The 17,842-nt window shown below is 41.0% G+C and overlaps 2 protein-coding genes across 3 annotated transcripts in view; one reads left to right on the top strand and one right to left on the bottom strand.

Moving 5' to 3' along the window:
- The window catches only part of AK9 (adenylate kinase 9), a 199,535-nt gene extending 189,271 nt beyond the window's left edge, over positions 1–10,264 (bottom strand). The window contains exon 1 of one of the 2 annotated variants that reach the window (XM_057302574.2): positions 10,165–10,264. Coding sequence is in view for 1 of the 2 variants with exons in the window: in XM_055114038.2 (XP_054970013.2) it covers positions 9,490–9,688 (199 nt within the window). In the remaining variant the exon portion in view is untranslated. Of the gene's footprint in view, positions 1–9,489 lie in introns of both variants that reach the window. The other variant, XM_055114038.2, reaches the window with a different exon arrangement.
- The window catches only part of FIG4 (FIG4 phosphoinositide 5-phosphatase), a 135,599-nt gene continuing 127,995 nt past the window's right edge, over positions 10,239–17,842 (top strand). Inside the window, exon 1 of the mRNA XM_003805509.4 lies at positions 10,239–10,519. Coding sequence (XP_003805557.4) covers positions 10,454–10,519 — 66 coding nt within the window. The 5' untranslated portion in view covers positions 10,239–10,453. The remainder of the gene's footprint in view (positions 10,520–17,842) is intronic.

Consider the following 17,842-nt stretch of genomic DNA (forward strand, 5'->3'; position numbering starts at 1 on the left):
TAATCGTCAGATTCACCAAGGTTGAAATGAAGGAAAAAATGTTAAGGGTAGCCAGAGAAAAAGCTTGGGTTACCCACAAAGGGAAGCCCATCAGACTAACAGTGGATCTCTCTGCAGAAACCCTACAAGCCAGAAGGGAGTGGGGGCCAATATTCAACATTCTTAAAGAAAAGAATTTTCAACACAGAATTTCATATCCAGCCAAACTAAGCTTCATAAGTGAAGGAGAAATAAAATCCTTTACAGACAAGCAAATGCTGAGAGATTTTGTCAAAACGAGGCTTCCAAGAGCTCCTGAAGGAAGCACTAAACATGGAAAGGAACAACTGGTACCAGCCACTGAAAAACATACCAAATTGTAAAGAACATCGACACTATGAAGAAACTGCATCAACTAATGGGCAAAACAGCCAGCTAGCATCATAGTGACAGGATCAAATTCACACATAACAATATTAACCTTAAAGTAAATGGGCTAAATGCCCTGATTAAAAGACACAGACTGGCAAACTGGATAAAGAGTCAAGACCCAGCAGTGTGCTACATTCAGGAGACCCATCTCACATGCAAAGACAAACATAGGTGCAAAATAAAGGGATGGAGGAATATTTACCAAGCAAATGGAAAGCAAAAAAGGCAGGAGTTGCAATCCTAATCTCTGATAAAACAGACTTGAAACCAACAAAGATCAAAAGAGACAAAGAAGGTCATTACATAGTGGTAAAGGGATCAATGCAGCAAGAAGAGCTAACTATAATAAATATATATGCACCCAATATAGGAGCACCCAGATTCATAAAGCAAGTTCTTAGAGACCTACAAAGAGACTTAGACTCCCACACAATAATAGTGGGAGACTTTAACACCCCATTGTCAATACTAGACAGATCAATGAGACAGAAAATTAATAATGATATTCAGGACTTGAACTCAGCTATGGACCAAGCAGACCTAATAGACATCTATAGAACTGTCCACCCCAAATCAACAGAATATACATTCTTCTCAGCACCTCACTGCACTTATTCTAAAATTGACCACATAATTGGAAGTAAAACACTCCTCAGTAAATGCAAAAGAACAGAAATCATAACAGTCTCTCAGACCACAGTGCAATCAAATTAGAACTCAGGATTAAGAAACTCACTCAAAGCCACACAACTGCATGGAAACTAACCTGCTCCTGAATGACTACTGGGTAAATAATGAAGTTAAGGCAGAGATAAAGATGTTCTTTGAAACCAATGAGAATGAAGACACAACGTATGAGAATCTCTGGGACACATTTAAAGCAGTGTGTAGAGGGAAATTTATAGCACTAAAGGCCCACAAGAGAAAGCAGGAAAGATCTAAAATTGACACCCTAACATCACAATTAAAAGAACTAGAGAAGCAACAGTAAACAAATTAAAAATGTACAGAAGACAAGAAATAACTAAGATGAGAGCAGAACTGAAAGAGAGACACGACAAACCCTCCAAAAAATCAATGAATTGGCTGGGCGTGGTGGCTCATGCCTGTAATCCCAGCACTTTGGGAGGCCTAGGTGGGTGGATCACAAGGTCAGGAGATCAAGACCATCCTGGCTAACAGGGTGAAACCCCATCTCTACTAAAAAAATACAAAAAATTAGCCAGGCGTGGTGGCGGGTGCCTGTAGTCCCAGCCACTTGGGAGGCTGAGGCAGGAGAATGGCGTGAACCCGGGAGACGGAGCTTGCAGTGAGCCGAGATTGGGCCACTGCACTCCAGCCTGGGTGACAGAGCAAGACTCTGTCTCAAAAAAAAAAAAAAAAAAAAAAAAAATCAATGAATCCAGGAGCTGGTTTTTTGAAAAGATCAACAAAATATATAGACCACTAGCCAGACTAATAAAGAATAAAAGACAGAAGAATCAAATAGATGCAATAAAAAATGATATAGGGGATATCACCACCGATCCCACAGAAATACAAACTACCATCAGAGAATACCATAAACACCTCTCAGCAAATAAACTGGAAAATTTAGAAGAAATGGATAAATACCTGGACACATACACCCTCCCAAGTCTAAACCAGGAAAAGTCGAATCCCTGAATAAACCAATAACAAGCTCTGAAATTGAGGCAGTGATTAATAGCCTACCAACCAAAAAAAGTCCAGGACCTGACGGATTCACAGCCAAATTCTACCAGAGGTACAAAGAGGAGCTGGTACCATTCCTTCTGAAACTATTCCAATCAATAGAAAAAGAGGGAATTCTCGCTAACTCATTTTATGAAGCCAGCATCATCCTGATACCAAAACCTGGGAGAGACACAACAAAAAAAGAAAATTTCAGGCCAATATCCCTGATGAACATCAATGCAAAAGTCCTCAATAAAATGCTGGCAAACTGAATGCAGCAGCACATCAAAAAGCTTATCCACCACAATCAAGTCAGCTTTATCCCTGGGATGCAAGGCTGGTTCAACATATGCAAATCAATAAATGTAATCCATCACATAAATAGAACCAATGACAAAAACCACATGATTATCTCAATAGATGCAGAAAATGCCTTCAACAAAATTCAACACCTCATTCACGCTAAAAACTCTCAATAAACTAGGTATCAATGGAACGTATCTCAAAATAATAAGAGCTATTTATGACAAGCCCACAGCCAATATCATATTGAATGGGCAAAAACTGGAAGCATTTTCTTTGAAAACTGGCACAAAACAAGGATGCCCACTCTCACCACTCCTATTCAACATAGTAATTGGAAGTTCTGGCCAGGGCAGTCAGGCAAGAGAAAGAAATAAAGGGTATTCAAATAGGGAGAGAGGAAGTCAAATTGTCTCTGTTTGCAGAGGACATGATTGTATATTAGAAAACCCCATTGTCTCAGCCCAAAATCTCCTTAAGCTGATAAGCAACTTCAGCAAAGTCTCAGGATACAAAATCAATGTGCGAAAATCACAAGCATTCCTGTACACCAATAACAGACAAACAGAGGGCCAAATTATGAGTGAACTCCCATTCACAGCTGCCACAAAGAGAATAAAATACCTAGGAATACAACTTACAAGAAATGTGAAGGACTTCTTCAAGGAGAATTACAAACCACTGCTCAAGGAAATAGGAGAGGACACAAACAAATGGAAAAACATTCCATGCTCATGGATAGGAAGAATCATATTGTGAAAATGGCCATACTGCCCAAAGTAATTTATAGATTCAATGCTATCCCCATCAAGCTACCACTGACTTTCTTCATGGAATTGGGAAAAACTACTTTAAACTTCATGTGGAACCAAAAAGGAGCTCTCATAGCCAAGACAATCCTAAGCAATAAGAACAAAGCTGGAGGCATCACACTACCTGACTTCAAACTATACTACAAGGCTACAGTAACTAAAACAGCATGGTACTGGTACCAAAACAGATACATAGACCAATGGAACAGAACAGAGGCCTCAGAAATAACACCACACATCTACAACCATCTGATCTTTGACAAACCTGACACAAAAAGCAATGGGGAAAAGATTCCCTATTTAAAAAATGGTGTTGGGAAAGCTGGCTAGTCAAATGGAGAAAACTGAAATTGGACCCCTTCCTTACACTTGATACAAAAATTAACTCAAGATGGATGAAAGACTTAAACGTAAGACCCAGGACCATAAAAATCCTAGAAGAAAACCTGCGCAATACCATTAAGGACATAGGCACGGGCAAAGACTTCATGACTAAAATACCAAAAGCAATGGCAACAAAAGCCAAAATTGACTAATGGGATCTAATTAAATTAAAGAGGTTCTGCACAGCAAAAAAAACTACCATCAGAGTGAACAGGCAACCTACAGAATGGGAGAAAATTGTTGCAATCTATCCCCCTGACAAAGGGCTAATATCCAGAATCTACAAAGAACTTAAACAAACTTACAAGAAAAAAAAAAACCCCATCAAAAAGTAGGCAAAGGATATGAACAGACACTTCTCAAAAGAAGACATTTATGCAGCCAACAGACATATGGAAAAAATGCTCATCATCACTGGTCATTGGAGAAACGCAAAACCACAATGTGAAACCATCTCACACCAGTTAGAATGGCGATCATTAAAAAGTCAGGAAACAACAGATGCTGGAGAGGATGTGGAGAAATAGAGACGCTTTTACACTGTTGGTGGGAGTGTAAATTAGTTCAACCATTGTGGAAGACAGTGTGGCGATTCCTCAAGGATCTAGAACCAGAAATACCATTTTACCCAGTAATCTCATTACTGGGTATATACCCAAAGGATTAGAAATCATTCTACTATAAAGACACATGCACACATATGTTTACTGCAGCAGTATTTACTACAGAAAAGACTTGGAGCCAACCTAAATGTCCATCAATAATAGATTGGATAAAGAAAATGTGGCATATATACACCATGGAATACTATGCAGCCATAAAAAATGATGAATTCACATCCTTTGCAGGGACATGGATGAAGCTGGAAACCATCATTCTCAGCAAACTAGCACAAGAACAGAAAACCAAACACTGCATGTTCTCACTCATAAGTGGGAGTTGAAAAATGAGAACACATGGACGTAGGGAGGGGAACATCACACACTGGGGCCTTTCGGGGGTGGGGGGCTATGGGAGGGATAACACTAGGAGAAATACCTAACGTAGGTGATGGGTTAATGGGTGCAGCAAACCACCATGGCATATGTATACCTATGTAACAAAACTGCACGTTCTGCACTTGTACCCCAGAACTTAAAATATAATAATAAAAAAAGAAAAAGAAAAGGCCAAGTGGAAGCTCATGACATTGCATACTGGGTCCTCCACCCCTGGGCAAGATAACCAAGAGTAAATCATTCTGAATGAAGAGTGATACCAACCACAATTTAAAAGATGTACAATCCTGCTTATTTCTCCAGTCTTGCTTTTGTAGAAGCTAGACAGAGCACAACAGATGAGGGTAGACTTCTGCAAATTTAACAAGCTGGTAGTCTCAGTTGCAACTGCTGTGCAGATGGGATCTTTACTAGATAGACACAGTCTCTTGTATTTTTTATGCAGCTGATGATCTGGCAATGTGTGCATCCTTTTCAATCCCTATCAAGAAAGAGGATCGGAAGCAATTTGTATTCACTTAGAGCAGTGACAGTGAACATCCAGTCTTACCCAAGGACTCTCCTGCTGTTTGAGACAATATAGTATAAAGGGGTCTTGATCCACAATATTGACAATATCAGACCTAGTGAGCAGGAAGTTGCAAGTGTCCCGGATCCCCTTATAAAGACACATGAGCAGTAAGTACAAAGTGAGAGATAAACCTACAAAGTTTGAAGGTCTTATTACTTTGGTAAAGTTTTAAAAGGCCAGTGGTCTGGGACATTCTGTCCAAGGTAAAGGATGAGTTACTGTACCTTGTACCTTCAACCTCTAAAAAAGAGGCACAGTATTTTGTAGGCCTCTTTAGTTTTCAAAGAGAGCATGAAGCGCACTAAAGAATACTGTTTTGACCCATTTAGTGGGTGACATGGAAAGCTGTCATTTTTGAGTGGGGCACACAGCAAGAAAGAGCTCTGTAGTTTTAGGTTGTAGTACCAGAGGCTTTGCTTCCTGGGCCATACATCTGGCTAGATCCCACAATACTAAAGGTCCCACAATGCTGTGGTATGTAAGGATACCTTCTGGAGTCTTAGGAAAGCCACAACAGGAGCCTCTCTCTGTAGATCCTTGCTGTCTGCAGCAGAGAACAATTCCCCATTCAAAAAACAGCTCTTGGCATGCTCTTGGGCTCTGGTAGAGAATGAATGCCTGGTCATGGGATATCAAGTGACTATGCAACTGGAAGTATCCACTATGAGCTGGTTATGTCAGACAAGTCAAGTCCTAAAGTCAGGCAGGCACTGCAGCAACCCATTAAATGATAAAAATGGAACAATGGGATCAGGCTCAAACAGGTCTTCAGGGCACAAATAAATTTCATAAATAAGCAGCCCATATGCCCATGTCACCTGTCTCATGCACCAATGTCTCTTTCAGCTCACACCTCATGTGGAATTCCCTAAGAAGAGCTGACAGAAAATGAAAACAAAATTCATGGATGAATCACGATATACTGGTAAAAGCTGTAAATGTAATGCTTCCAGACATTAGTTCCTCTCACAAGTAGCCCTGAAAAATGGTGATTAGGGGAAATCTTCCTGGCAGGCAGAGCTTTAAGCAGTATTCCTAGGCCCTCAATTTGGAGGACAATGCGGACTGGTTTCATCAAGGGCCTAGAAGGTGCAAGATCAGAAGGTAAGAGAAAAAGAGTTCTGGGGAAGAAGCATGTGATTGGGCCTATGAGGGTGGTGTAGCAAACACACCCTAATCTGACCTCCAGTGAGTCACACCCTTGCATCATCCTCTTCCTTTGAGTGGGAGTGGGGTCTGTAACTTGCTTCTAAATATAGCAAAGGTGACAGAATGTCTGTCTCATGAATATGCTACATGGTATAATACTCCATTTTAGGGGACTGGAGGGAGACTTTCTGTTGGCTTGGAAGAAGTAAGCTGCCATGTTGTGAGAGGACCACGTGATGAGGAAGAGTGGGTGGCACGTGAGTGCAGCCCCTGCCAACAGCTGGTAAGAAAACAGGGACCTCAGTCCTACAACCACAAAATGATGATGCTTGCCAACAATGTGAATCAGCTTGGGAGTGGATTCTTCCCTAGTCAAGTCTCCAGATGGAAGCACATCTCAGCCAACACCAGATTGCAGCCTTGTGAAACCCTGAGCAGACGACCCAGGTGAGTGATGCCAGGGCTCCTGGCTGTGGAAACTGTGCGATCACAAATGTGTGTTGTTTTAAGCTGCTAAATTTGCAGTAATTTGCTATGCAGCATAGAAAACTAATGTAAGTGGATGTAAAATACATAGATATTTGTATCTCAGAAAGCATCCACCTCAGAAGAGGCACTGAAAAAACCAGGTGGACAGGATAATTTATCCAGTAGACATGAGCCAATCTTTGCTTCTGGTCACCTCAATGCTTGCATAATGGGTTTGTAAATGAAGTAGGCATGGTGGCAGGGATGAAGGTGATGAAGGATAGGCATGGGCTCATATCAAGGCCTCCTTTCACCAGGCTGGTTTAGCTACACTACTGCTGCTGAATGTTCTACCTGTTCATGGCAGAGACCTGTTCATATGAAGCCCTCAATACGGTACAACCCCTTTAGGAGACAAAACATTCATTCAGTGACAAACTGATTACAAATTGAGACCTGTTCATATTGAGCCCTCAATATGGTACAACCCCTTTAGGAGACAAAACATTCATTCAGTGACAAATTGATTACACAGGACCCCTTCACCTTTAAAGGGGCAAGTGACAAATGCTCCTAATATGGGCTTGTTTTTCCTACCTGCAGTGCCTTGGCCAGCACCACTACCTAAAGGTTTAGAGTATGTCTCATTTATCTTCATGAGATCTCATATACTATTGCCTTGGATCAGAGGACCCTTTTTACAATACCACTTTACCTAGAAGCTACTGGTTTGACAGAATGTTGGAATGGTCTCTTAAAGGCACAGCTAAGGCGCTAGCTTGGGATTGTGTGGGATTGAGACAATGTACTTCAAGATGAGGAACACGCTTTGAATCAAGGGCTGGAAGTAGGAGTGACCCCTCTCACTAATACTCTCAGTGATTGACTTGGGAAATTTGCACCTCACTTCTGGACAAGAGGTCCTGGGTCTGGTGGAGGGGAGAGATGGTTCTATCAGGGGACCCAGTAAAGGTTTCATTAAATCTTAAAACTACTGCTGCCACCTGGTCATTTTTGACTCCAAAAGCTCATAAGGAGTTATTGCACTGGCAGATGGAGATAGGGTTGCTGCTATGTGATTGGATGAGATTGGGAGTGCTCAGGGTGGTATGGCCATAAACTGCTAGATAAGTGGGATAGGGGATGCATTTCTTGAACTCAGGGGATTCTCTGAGACAGCTCTTGATGCTTTCATGTCCAGTGAATGGGTAATTGCAGCAACCAAAACCTTACAATGACACAGTAACCAAGGGCTTATGCTCCTCAGGGATGAAAGCTTGTTATCCTGCTGGGCAAACACAGACCAGCAGAAGTGTTGGCCAAGAGTAAGGAAAATCTAGAATGATGTTAGAGGAAGGAGATGATCAATTACAGATTAATTGCAGTAGTGGATTCTGCAGCTTGTCCCATTAATCTTTTTTTTTTGTAAGTCCTTTTCTTTTAAAAATTGAGACTAGCCACTACCTTAAAGAATTAGGGTGGCATGGTGTGAACATGATGTGGAGGAAGAATGGATACGAGTGCTGCAAAGGGTGGAATGTAGCAGCTGCTATTAGTGCCTTCCCCATATCCACTTGACATACACCTTTTCTATGCACGACCAGCCCAACTTCCAAAATGTTAGCATGTGTGACTTTTTGCCTAAGGGCTTTCTCTGGCTGCCAGAACCTATTCTCCCTGAACACAGGGTAGACTGGAAGTTCTAGGGCATCAATGTTCTGCCCTATCAGGCTTCATCCAATAACTGATGGAAGTTGGCGAATAAATACTGCAGCTTCCTTGCCCCTCAAGAGGGGATAACTGAGACATGCCTCCCAGTATTCCCTAGTGAATTCAGCCCACAAAGAAATTTCTTTGGTAGTATTTCCTTTATTAGTTTTCTTCCCCTCCCTGCTGCTGTTTCCTGGGATTACGTCTCATATAAACAACCTGCCCTCAAAGTTTTGTCTTAGGATCTGATTCCGGGTGAAAGAAACTAAGATAAAGTTAAAATGGAAGTGCTAAACTATAATAATTGAAAACTAGAATCCTTCAGGTATTTTAAGAGTTGCTATCCTAGATAAAAACACTGTGCAAACATTTAACTAATATTCAGAAGAGTTGGTTTCATTATGAAACAGAACACAGCTAACTATTTTTCCCAGTTAAAAGATCCAAGTCCAAAATGCCAGAACGGACACCGCCATCTTTCTAGTTCTTAATAAAAGGAGTACCAAACTACAGGGGGAACGAAGCGCAAAATAACATAGACTTAAGTATTTCTTTAAAATTTTTGTAATTTCTCAAATTTTAATTTACAATATGATCTTTGGTATTACATGAATGTTATCTGGGTATGCTATAATTCTATAAATTTTTTTTAAAGTTTCCTTACACTTAGCAGTTGAGAAGCCCTCTAGCAGAGGTTTCTGAGGTTTAGAGGTTTCCTGGGAAACCTAAAATTGCCGCCTAAGATAGGATAGCTGCCTCTCCCCTACAACTTATACTCTTGCAGTAGGTGTTCAGTAAATATTTGTGGAATAAATACTTCAGTCGTTGAAAGGAGACGTGGTTTTAAAAAGTGGATTTACAAAGAGACCGTTTTGCAAGAAAAGAAGCTGGTCTGGGGGTCCCCGCAGGAGGCGGGGTTCCGTGCAACAGATACCAAGATGCCTCCAGGGCGGACCACGACCCAGCGGGCCGCCGGAAGGCTCCTTACCTGGCCGCAGCCGGACCCTCCTCAGGGAAGCAACTGCCTCCAGGGACTCCGCGGGGCTGTCGGGCGGTTGCCGGGGAGACCTCTGGCCGCCGCGCACCTTCTGCTTGGGGGGGCGGGGCCTCGGGAGGCGGGGCTGTAGTTCTTTGTCATTTCTTTTCCAATTCGAAATAGTCACTTTTGTACCTAATTTGGCATTCATAATTATAATACACTCATTTTCACAACTATGGAAGAGAGGGTACGCGCATGCCCATTTATGTCGCACACATGAAATGAAGAAACCTCCTTTCAAGCGCGGCTCCGCCACACTGCGCTAGTCTCTGTCGACAACTTCAAGTGGCTACCCTCAGGCACAAACGTGTGGCAAAGCCACACTTTCCAGCTTTAGGTGATTTTAAAACAATTTCTTGGGCCACACAGCGTAGGTACAACATGGATTAGAGGTGAGGGGAAAACTGACACTCAGTGAAGGACCGTCAGAGGGCCGGCTTCCAGGAAAATGGGCCGCAGCAGGCAGGGAAAACCCAGGGATCTATCCTGCAACTCGGAGAACCCTTTTCAAAAGAAGCTACCCAATCCCAAACCTTCCGCTTTTTTCCAAAGAGAGGGAGGAGATAAATAGACTCAATTAATCCGTCGACTTTTTCTCCGCCCATGTTTTCCTCCAGTCCTTACCAAAGATGGTGCCCTTCGCTTCCTCTCTCGGCAGCACGCAGGTCCCGGGAGCCTCTACCCGACCTCTCTATGATACGTCCTCCAGCCCCGCTCCCGCCGTGAGGGGCGGGGCTTGCCTGGAGGCGGGGCGCAGGGATCCGGAAACACCTGATCATCTATAGGTTTAGTGCCTAATGGGTGTTGTTCCTGGCTGGACTTGATGTCCAGGGCCTGAGGGGTTTTCTCGCCGAGTCTCCTGGGGCGGTCCGGTGGCTCGTGCCCTGTTGTGGGGCCCCCATTTGCCGCTGCCATGCCCACGGCCGCCGCCCCCATCATCAGCTCGGTCCAGAAGCTGGTTCTGTATGAGACTAGAGCTGTGAGTACCCCCTCGCGGCAGGGCGCAGGCGGGAGGATGGATGTCTGCCGGTGGGTGTGGGGCCGTAGGACAGAGGCTGTACTCTGCCTCCTCCTCCTTCCTCTCCAGTTCCCAAATCCCTGTCAAACACAGCCTTGGGGTAAGCTAGCTCCCTTGAGCTGTGCCTGGGTGCCTTTCCCCTATTTTGGTACCCTGGACATTGCAGCATTTGCAGGTCCACTTACAAGCCATGGCTGGAACACGCTGGAAACAGGTGGTTGTGGTACCTGAGGAACTGTTCATGAGGTTCTCTGTACGAGTTACTGGATTCTTTTCAGCTTTCAGAAAGTCTGTTAAAGTTCTAGAGTTCACAAGTTACAGTACAGGCAGGGGTATGAAAAAAATTTGAACTATGACTTGTAACTTATTTTTTCCTATTCCATGGTATACCATCACTGCGATTCATGTGAATTACACTTCTATTGCTGAACTTTTTGGTTCTCTTTTTTTCTTATTTGAAAGGAAAGGAAAACTTACTTTGTTTAAAGACAGCTAATTTGTTTGGATAACATCTTGCTTTTCACTTGACTTTTTTCAACATAACATTTACTTTTAAAATTTTATTACTTTGAATGGCCATGTAAATAGTGAATAAGCAGATCAGTTTGTATTTCGATTACCAGTTCCTCAATTAAGGGGGAATGGTGTTTATAGAACTTCATACTTGGTCCTTTCTGTGGGTGGAAAGCAAAGTTGGTACAGTATAGCTCTTCTAAATTGGGGTGCCACAGTGATATTAGGGACTGTGTTTAATATTACCCATTTCATGCTAACAAGATTGCATATGCCAGATATTTGCATAATGCTCTTCACTATGTTATAGAGTGCTTTATAAATTGTTTCTCTGAAACTTGGGTTGTCTCCATTAGAGGAGTATGAGAAGGCATTTAACAGTTTCTCAGTTATAACATAGTCCTAATAGCACAATAACCTCTCCCTCAGGTTAACATGAGTAGAGAATTGTTGACCTTAAATTAATTTTGCTGACAACTTTGATTAGATCTAGAGCAGAAAATGAAATTATCAAATATACTGTATTTGCAAGTATTTTCAGTTCTCTAATGAGAGCCATAAAGAAGTATCATTTGTCATTGAAATGAAACCTATTTTCTGTAAAATATGCTGCTAAATTTCCCTCATTAGAAACATAAATAACTTTTTTTTTTCCCTTTGAGACAGAGTCTTGCTCTGTCACCCAGGCTGGAGTGCAGTGGTGCTATCTCGGCTCACTCACTGCAACCTCTGCTTCCCAGGTTCAAGAAATTCTCGCACCCCAGCCTCCCAAGTAGCTAGGATTACAGGAATGTGACACCATGACTGGCTAATTCTTGTGTTTTTAATAAAAAACAGGGATTCTCCATGTTGGCCAGGCTGGTCTAAAACTCCTGGCTTCAGCCTCCCAAAGTGTTGGGATTACAGGCATGAGCCACCGCATCTGGCCGTAAATAAAACACAAATTTCAGCCCATTAAAAAGCTGATCACTCATGAGGACTGCGTGAGATATTAGTGTTCAGAAAGCACAATTCATATTATAGGGCTCTTCTGCTCAGAAATCTTCAGTGGTCCCAATTCTGAAGAAAGTAAACTCTGAATCCCTTAGTTTGGCATTCAAAGCCATGTATTATTTGTCCTCAACTTGTCTATCTAGCTTTACATCTAATTTAATGTCAATTAATGAAACATTTATTGAGGATCAACCATGTGCCTTCATATGCCTTATTCTGCAGTAAAACTGTATTGCTTTCAGTTCCCTATATCTGCCCTGTGTTTTTCTGCTGTTCTCTATTCTCTTAATGCCACACCCCCTCTTTTCCTGTCAAAACCTTGCTGATCCTCACAGCACATATCTGGTCATGCCTTGCAAACAGTAGTCTCTCAATAGATGTGGATTAAGGAGCTTTAACACAAAGAGATAGAGGTGTGTTCCAGAACTCAGCTGTGACCCCTCTCAACCGCCTAAGTAATGGAAACTAACTCTGGCCAGCTTAGAGACAAAAGGTAAATTTATCAGAGGGATGCTAGGGGAGCCATTGCATGGTATCCAGCTTCTGGAAAAGCAGGAAAGAGATAACAGGTTTGAGAACCCTCTCAGAGTACTGCCAAAAACAGTGTAGGTGCTGGGAGAAAGAATCTGATTGACTCAACTATGATTGGTTATCATCCCCTGAGTGGACAAATCATTCATGGCCAGGGGGGTTCTGGCAGGAATGATTTAGCTGTGGAATCAGGATCCTCTTTGTTTCAGCAAATGGTTGGGGCTGGGCAACCACCCTTGAAAATGTCTGCTGCATTGAATCACTGAGTCTCGGTTTTGTTGTTAAATAATTTTTTTTTTTTTTTGGTTAAAGATATAAGCAGAAAGGTTTTGTTTTGTTTTGTTTTGTTTTTACTAATAAGCTCAAAGTATAAATAAATAAGAAAAAGGCATAAAATTACAGGCAACTGGATAAATGCTATGAATTAAAAAAACAAAAACTGTAGTAGGTTGTAATAATGAGGATAATAGCTCAAAATATTCTACGTATATTTTATTATTTAATCCTCATAAGACCTCTAAGAGATCATGCTGTTAATTCTACTACTATATATATTATTTAGTAAAGAAAAAAAATGAGGCAAAGATAATTTAAGGCAGTTACTTAACCCATTTATGCCAGAGGTTGCAAATTTTTTTGTGTGAAAAATCAGACCTTTGCAATGACCTTGAGCAGTAGGATATAAATAACTCCCACAAGCTTAGCGTTCCAATAACGGAACACTAGGCATAAGGTGTGATGCAGGTGCTAAGAATGTATACTGGGGAAAGGACAGTCTCTTCAATAAATGGTGTTGAGAAAACTGGATATCCGTGTGCAGAATGAAATAAGGCCCTTCTCTCTTGCCATATCCACAGATCAACTTAAAATGGATTAAAGGCTTAAGTGCAAGACCCAAAACTGTAAAACTACCAGAAGAAAACATAGGGGAAATGCTTCAGGATATTGGTCTAGGCAAAGATTTTATGAGTAAGACTTTAAAAGCACAGGGAACAAACGCAAAAATAGACCAATGGGACTATATCAAGCTGAATAGCTTCTGCACAGCAAAAGAAACAATCAACAGAGTGAAGAGGCAACCTATAGAATGGAGAAAATATTTGCAAACTCTTCATCCAAGAAGGGACTAATATCCAGAATATACGAGGAATTCAACAACTCAACAGCAAATACCCCCAGATAATCCAATTAAAAATGGGCAAGGATCTGAGTAGACATTTCTCAACAGAAGATATACAAATGGCCAACAGGTATATGAAAAATTACTCAAGGTCACTAATTATCAGGGAAATGCAAATTAAAACCACAGTGAGATATCATGTCACCTCAGTTAAAATGGCTATTTTCAAAAGGACAAAAATTATCAAATGCTGGTGAGGATATGGAGAAAGGGAATTCTTATATAGTATTGGTGGTAATGTAAATTAGTATAGCCATTATAGAAAACAGTATGGAGGTTCCTCAAAAAACTAAAAATCCGGCAGTCCCACTACTGGGTGTGTATATGAGGGGATTTCAAAGAGTTCATGGGAAAATGGAATTAAAAGATAAAAATAACAAATGTAAACTTTATTTCTCAAGCTAACTTCCGTCAAGGTCAAGACATTTTTGTAACTAATGATACCAGCCATTTAATTCATCCACAAAGAACCGAGGGTCCTGGGAATTTAACCATATTGGTGCAGTCTTTTTTACTCTGTTAACTAAAGAAAAATGGGTGCCCTTTAAGGATTTTTTTTTAAGATGAGGAAACAAAAAGAAGTCAGAAGGAGCAAAATTGGAACTGTAAGGCAGATGCCTAATTATTTTCCATTGAAACTCTTGCAGAATTCCCATGTTTGATGAGAGGAATGAGCAGCAGCATTGTTGTGGTGGAGAAGGACTCTGTGATGGAGCTTCCTGGGTATTTTTCTGCTAAAGTGTTGGCTGACTCTCTCAAAACACTCTCATAATAAGCAGATACTGTTCTTTAGCTTTCCAGAAAGTCAACGAGCAAAATGCAGTGAATACACACACACACAGACACACACACACACACAATGTTGCCATGACCTTTCCTCTTGGCCCGTCTGCTTTGCTTTAATTGGACCATTGCCACCTGTTGGTAGCCATTGCTTTGATTGTGCTTTGACTTTAGGATCATACTGGTAACGCCATGTTTAATACAGTTCTTGGAAGAAATGCTTCAGGATCTTGATCTCACTTGTTTAAAATTTCTATAGAAGGCTCTGCTCTTGTCTGCAGCTGATCTGGGTGAAACAGCATTGGGAGCCATCAAGTGGAAAGTTTGCTCAACTTTAAATTTTCAGGCAGAATTGTGTAAGTTGTACCAATTGAGATGTCTATGGTGTTGGCTCTTATTTCTGCTGTTAATCATCTGCTCTCTTTAATCAGGGAACAAACAAGTGAATTTTTTTCCTGAAAAATTTACATGGGTGGTCTGCTGCTGTGGGCTTCATCTTCAACATTGTCTCATCCCTTCTTAAAGTTATTCATTTGTAAACTGCATATTTCTTTGGGGCATTGTCCCCATAAACTTTTAATAAGCATCAATGATTTCACCCTTTTTCCACCCAAGTTTTACCATAGATTTGACGTTTGTTCATGTTTCAATTTTAGCAGAATTCATGTTGCTCTGACGGGCTGTTTTCAAACTGATCTCTTATCCTTCCTAGTACTTCAAACTAGATCCTGTTCAGACATGTTATAGCAAGTTAGTATCAGTTTATTTTGGTGCAAAAAAATTTTGAAATCCATAGCTTTTTTATAATACGCATTTTCCATGAACTTTATCAAGTCCCCTTATGTATTCAAAAGAAAGGAAATCAGTATGTCAAAGACATATCAGCACCTCCATGTTTATTGTAGCACTATTCACAATAGCTAAGATGTGGAATCAGCCTAAATGTGAATTGACAGGTGAATGGATTAAAAAATGTGGTATATATACACACAATGGAATACTATTCAGCCATAAAAAGAATGAATTTCTGTCATTCACAGCAAATATGGATGAGTCTAGAGGACATTATGTTATATGAAATAAGGCAGGCACAGAAAGATAAATGTTCTCATTCATATGTGGGTGCTAAAAAACAATGTTGAGCTTATAGAAGCAGAGAGTAGAATTGTGGTTATTCGAGGGTAGGAAGGGTAGGAAAGAGGGAATGATAGGGAGGGAGGGTTAACAGATATAAAATAACAGCTACATAAGAGGAATAAGCTCTAGTGTTTTATAGCACTGTAGGCTGACTATAGGTAAATAATTTATCATAGATTTTACTTAGCTAGAAGAAAGGATTTTGAGTGATCCCAACACAAAGAAATTATAGATGTTTGAGGTGATGGATATGCTAATTACCCTGATTTGATCATTACACAGTGTATGCATGTATTAAAATATCACTCTATGTTTTATATGTACAATTATTACATGTTACCTAAAAAAGGGAAAAATGAGGTCAGGAGATTGAGACCATCCTGGCTAACACAGTGAAACCCCATCTCTACTAAAAATACAAAAAATTAGCTGGGCATGGTGGTGGGCGCCTGTAGTCCCAGCTACTCGGGAGGCTGAGGCAGGAGAATGGCGTGAACCTGGGAGGTGGAGCTTGCAGTGGGCCGAGATTGTGCCACTGCACTCCAGCCTGGGCGACAGAGTGAGACTCTGTCTCAAAAAAAAAAAAAAAAAAAAAAAAAGGGAAAAATGTATGATTCAGTAGATCAGGATTTTGGGAGTGACTTAGCTGAGTGATTCTGGCTCAGGGTCTCATGAAGTTGCAGTCAAGATTCAACTGGGTTGCAGTCATCTGAAGGCTTGAAAGAAATGGCAGATTTACTTCCCAAATAGCTAACTCACGTGCCTGACAAGTTGAGCTGACTGTTGACAAGGAGCTTTGCCTTCTTGCATCATGGACATTTCCACAGGACTCCTTGAGTGTCTGTCCTTACAATGTGGTAGCCTGCTTCATCCAGAGAGAGTTATGCAAGAGAAACAAGGAGGAAACTGCAATGTCTTTTGTGACTGAGCCTCAGAAGTCACACTCTTATCATTTCTACAATATTCTTACACAGATTAGCCCTGTTGAGTATATGGAAGGGGGCCATACGAAGGACATGAATACCAAGAGACAAGAATCATTAAGAGTTCTTGGAGGCTGCAGAGATTAAAGTTCACTTTTGTCTGTACCTCAGTTGTCCCATATCATTTGTAAAAATGACTATCCTTTGTTGAATTTCTTTGGCATCCTTTGAAAAAACTAGTTGACTGAATAAATGTGGATCTTTTCTTAAACTCTTTCCATTGATCAATTTTTTTTTTTTTCTAAGACGGTGATTTGCACTGTCGCCCAGGCTGGAGTGCAATGGCACGATCTCGGCTCACTGCAACCTCTGCCTCCTGGGTTCACATGATTCTCCTGCCTTAGCCTCCCGGATAGCTGGGATTACAGGTGCACACCACCACATCTGGCTAATTTTTTGTATTTTTAGTAGAGACGGGGTTTCACTATGTTGGCCAGGCTGGTCTTGAACTTCTGACCTCATGATCCGCCCGCCTCAGCCTCCCAAAGTGCTGGGATTACAGGCTTGAGCCACCGTGCCTGGCCTGTTTTTTTTTTTAATTTTTTATTTTTTAGTGTCATTACCAACTTGTCTTGATAATTGTAGTTTTATAGTAAGTCTTAAAATCAGGAAGTTTTCCAACTTTATTCTTTTCCCAAATTATTATGGCTATTCTAGAACCTTTGTGTTTCCATATGAATTTTACAATAGGCTTGTCAACTTCTAATAAAAAGCCTGTTGGGATTGTGATTTGAATTTCATGGAATCTGTAGACCAATTCGGGATAATTGAAATTGTATAATCTAGAAAGAGGAACACTTTTTGCTTCCCCATCTTGATGCCATTTATTTCTTTCTCTTGACCTATGGCCCTGGCCAGGACCTCTAGTACAAAGTTGAATAGAAGTGACCGGAACAGACATTCTTGTCTTGTTTTTTATCTTAGAGGGAAAGTATTCAGTCTTTCACTGTTGAGTATGATGTTAGCTATTGGTTAGATACCCTTTTTCAGATTGAGGAATATTTCTTGCTTTGGTCTGATGAGACTTTATAAAGAAATTGTGAGTGGATGTTGAATTTTGTCCAATGTTTTTTTCACATCTGCACTTGACATTTTCTTTATTTGCATATTATGGCCAATTACATTAATTCATTTTCAAATGTTAAACCTTGGATTTTGGAGGTA

Source organism: Pan paniscus, chromosome 5 (assembly GCF_029289425.2).
Source record: "Pan paniscus chromosome 5, NHGRI_mPanPan1-v2.0_pri, whole genome shotgun sequence".
In the NCBI taxonomy this organism is placed as follows: Eukaryota; Metazoa; Chordata; class Mammalia; order Primates; family Hominidae; genus Pan; species Pan paniscus.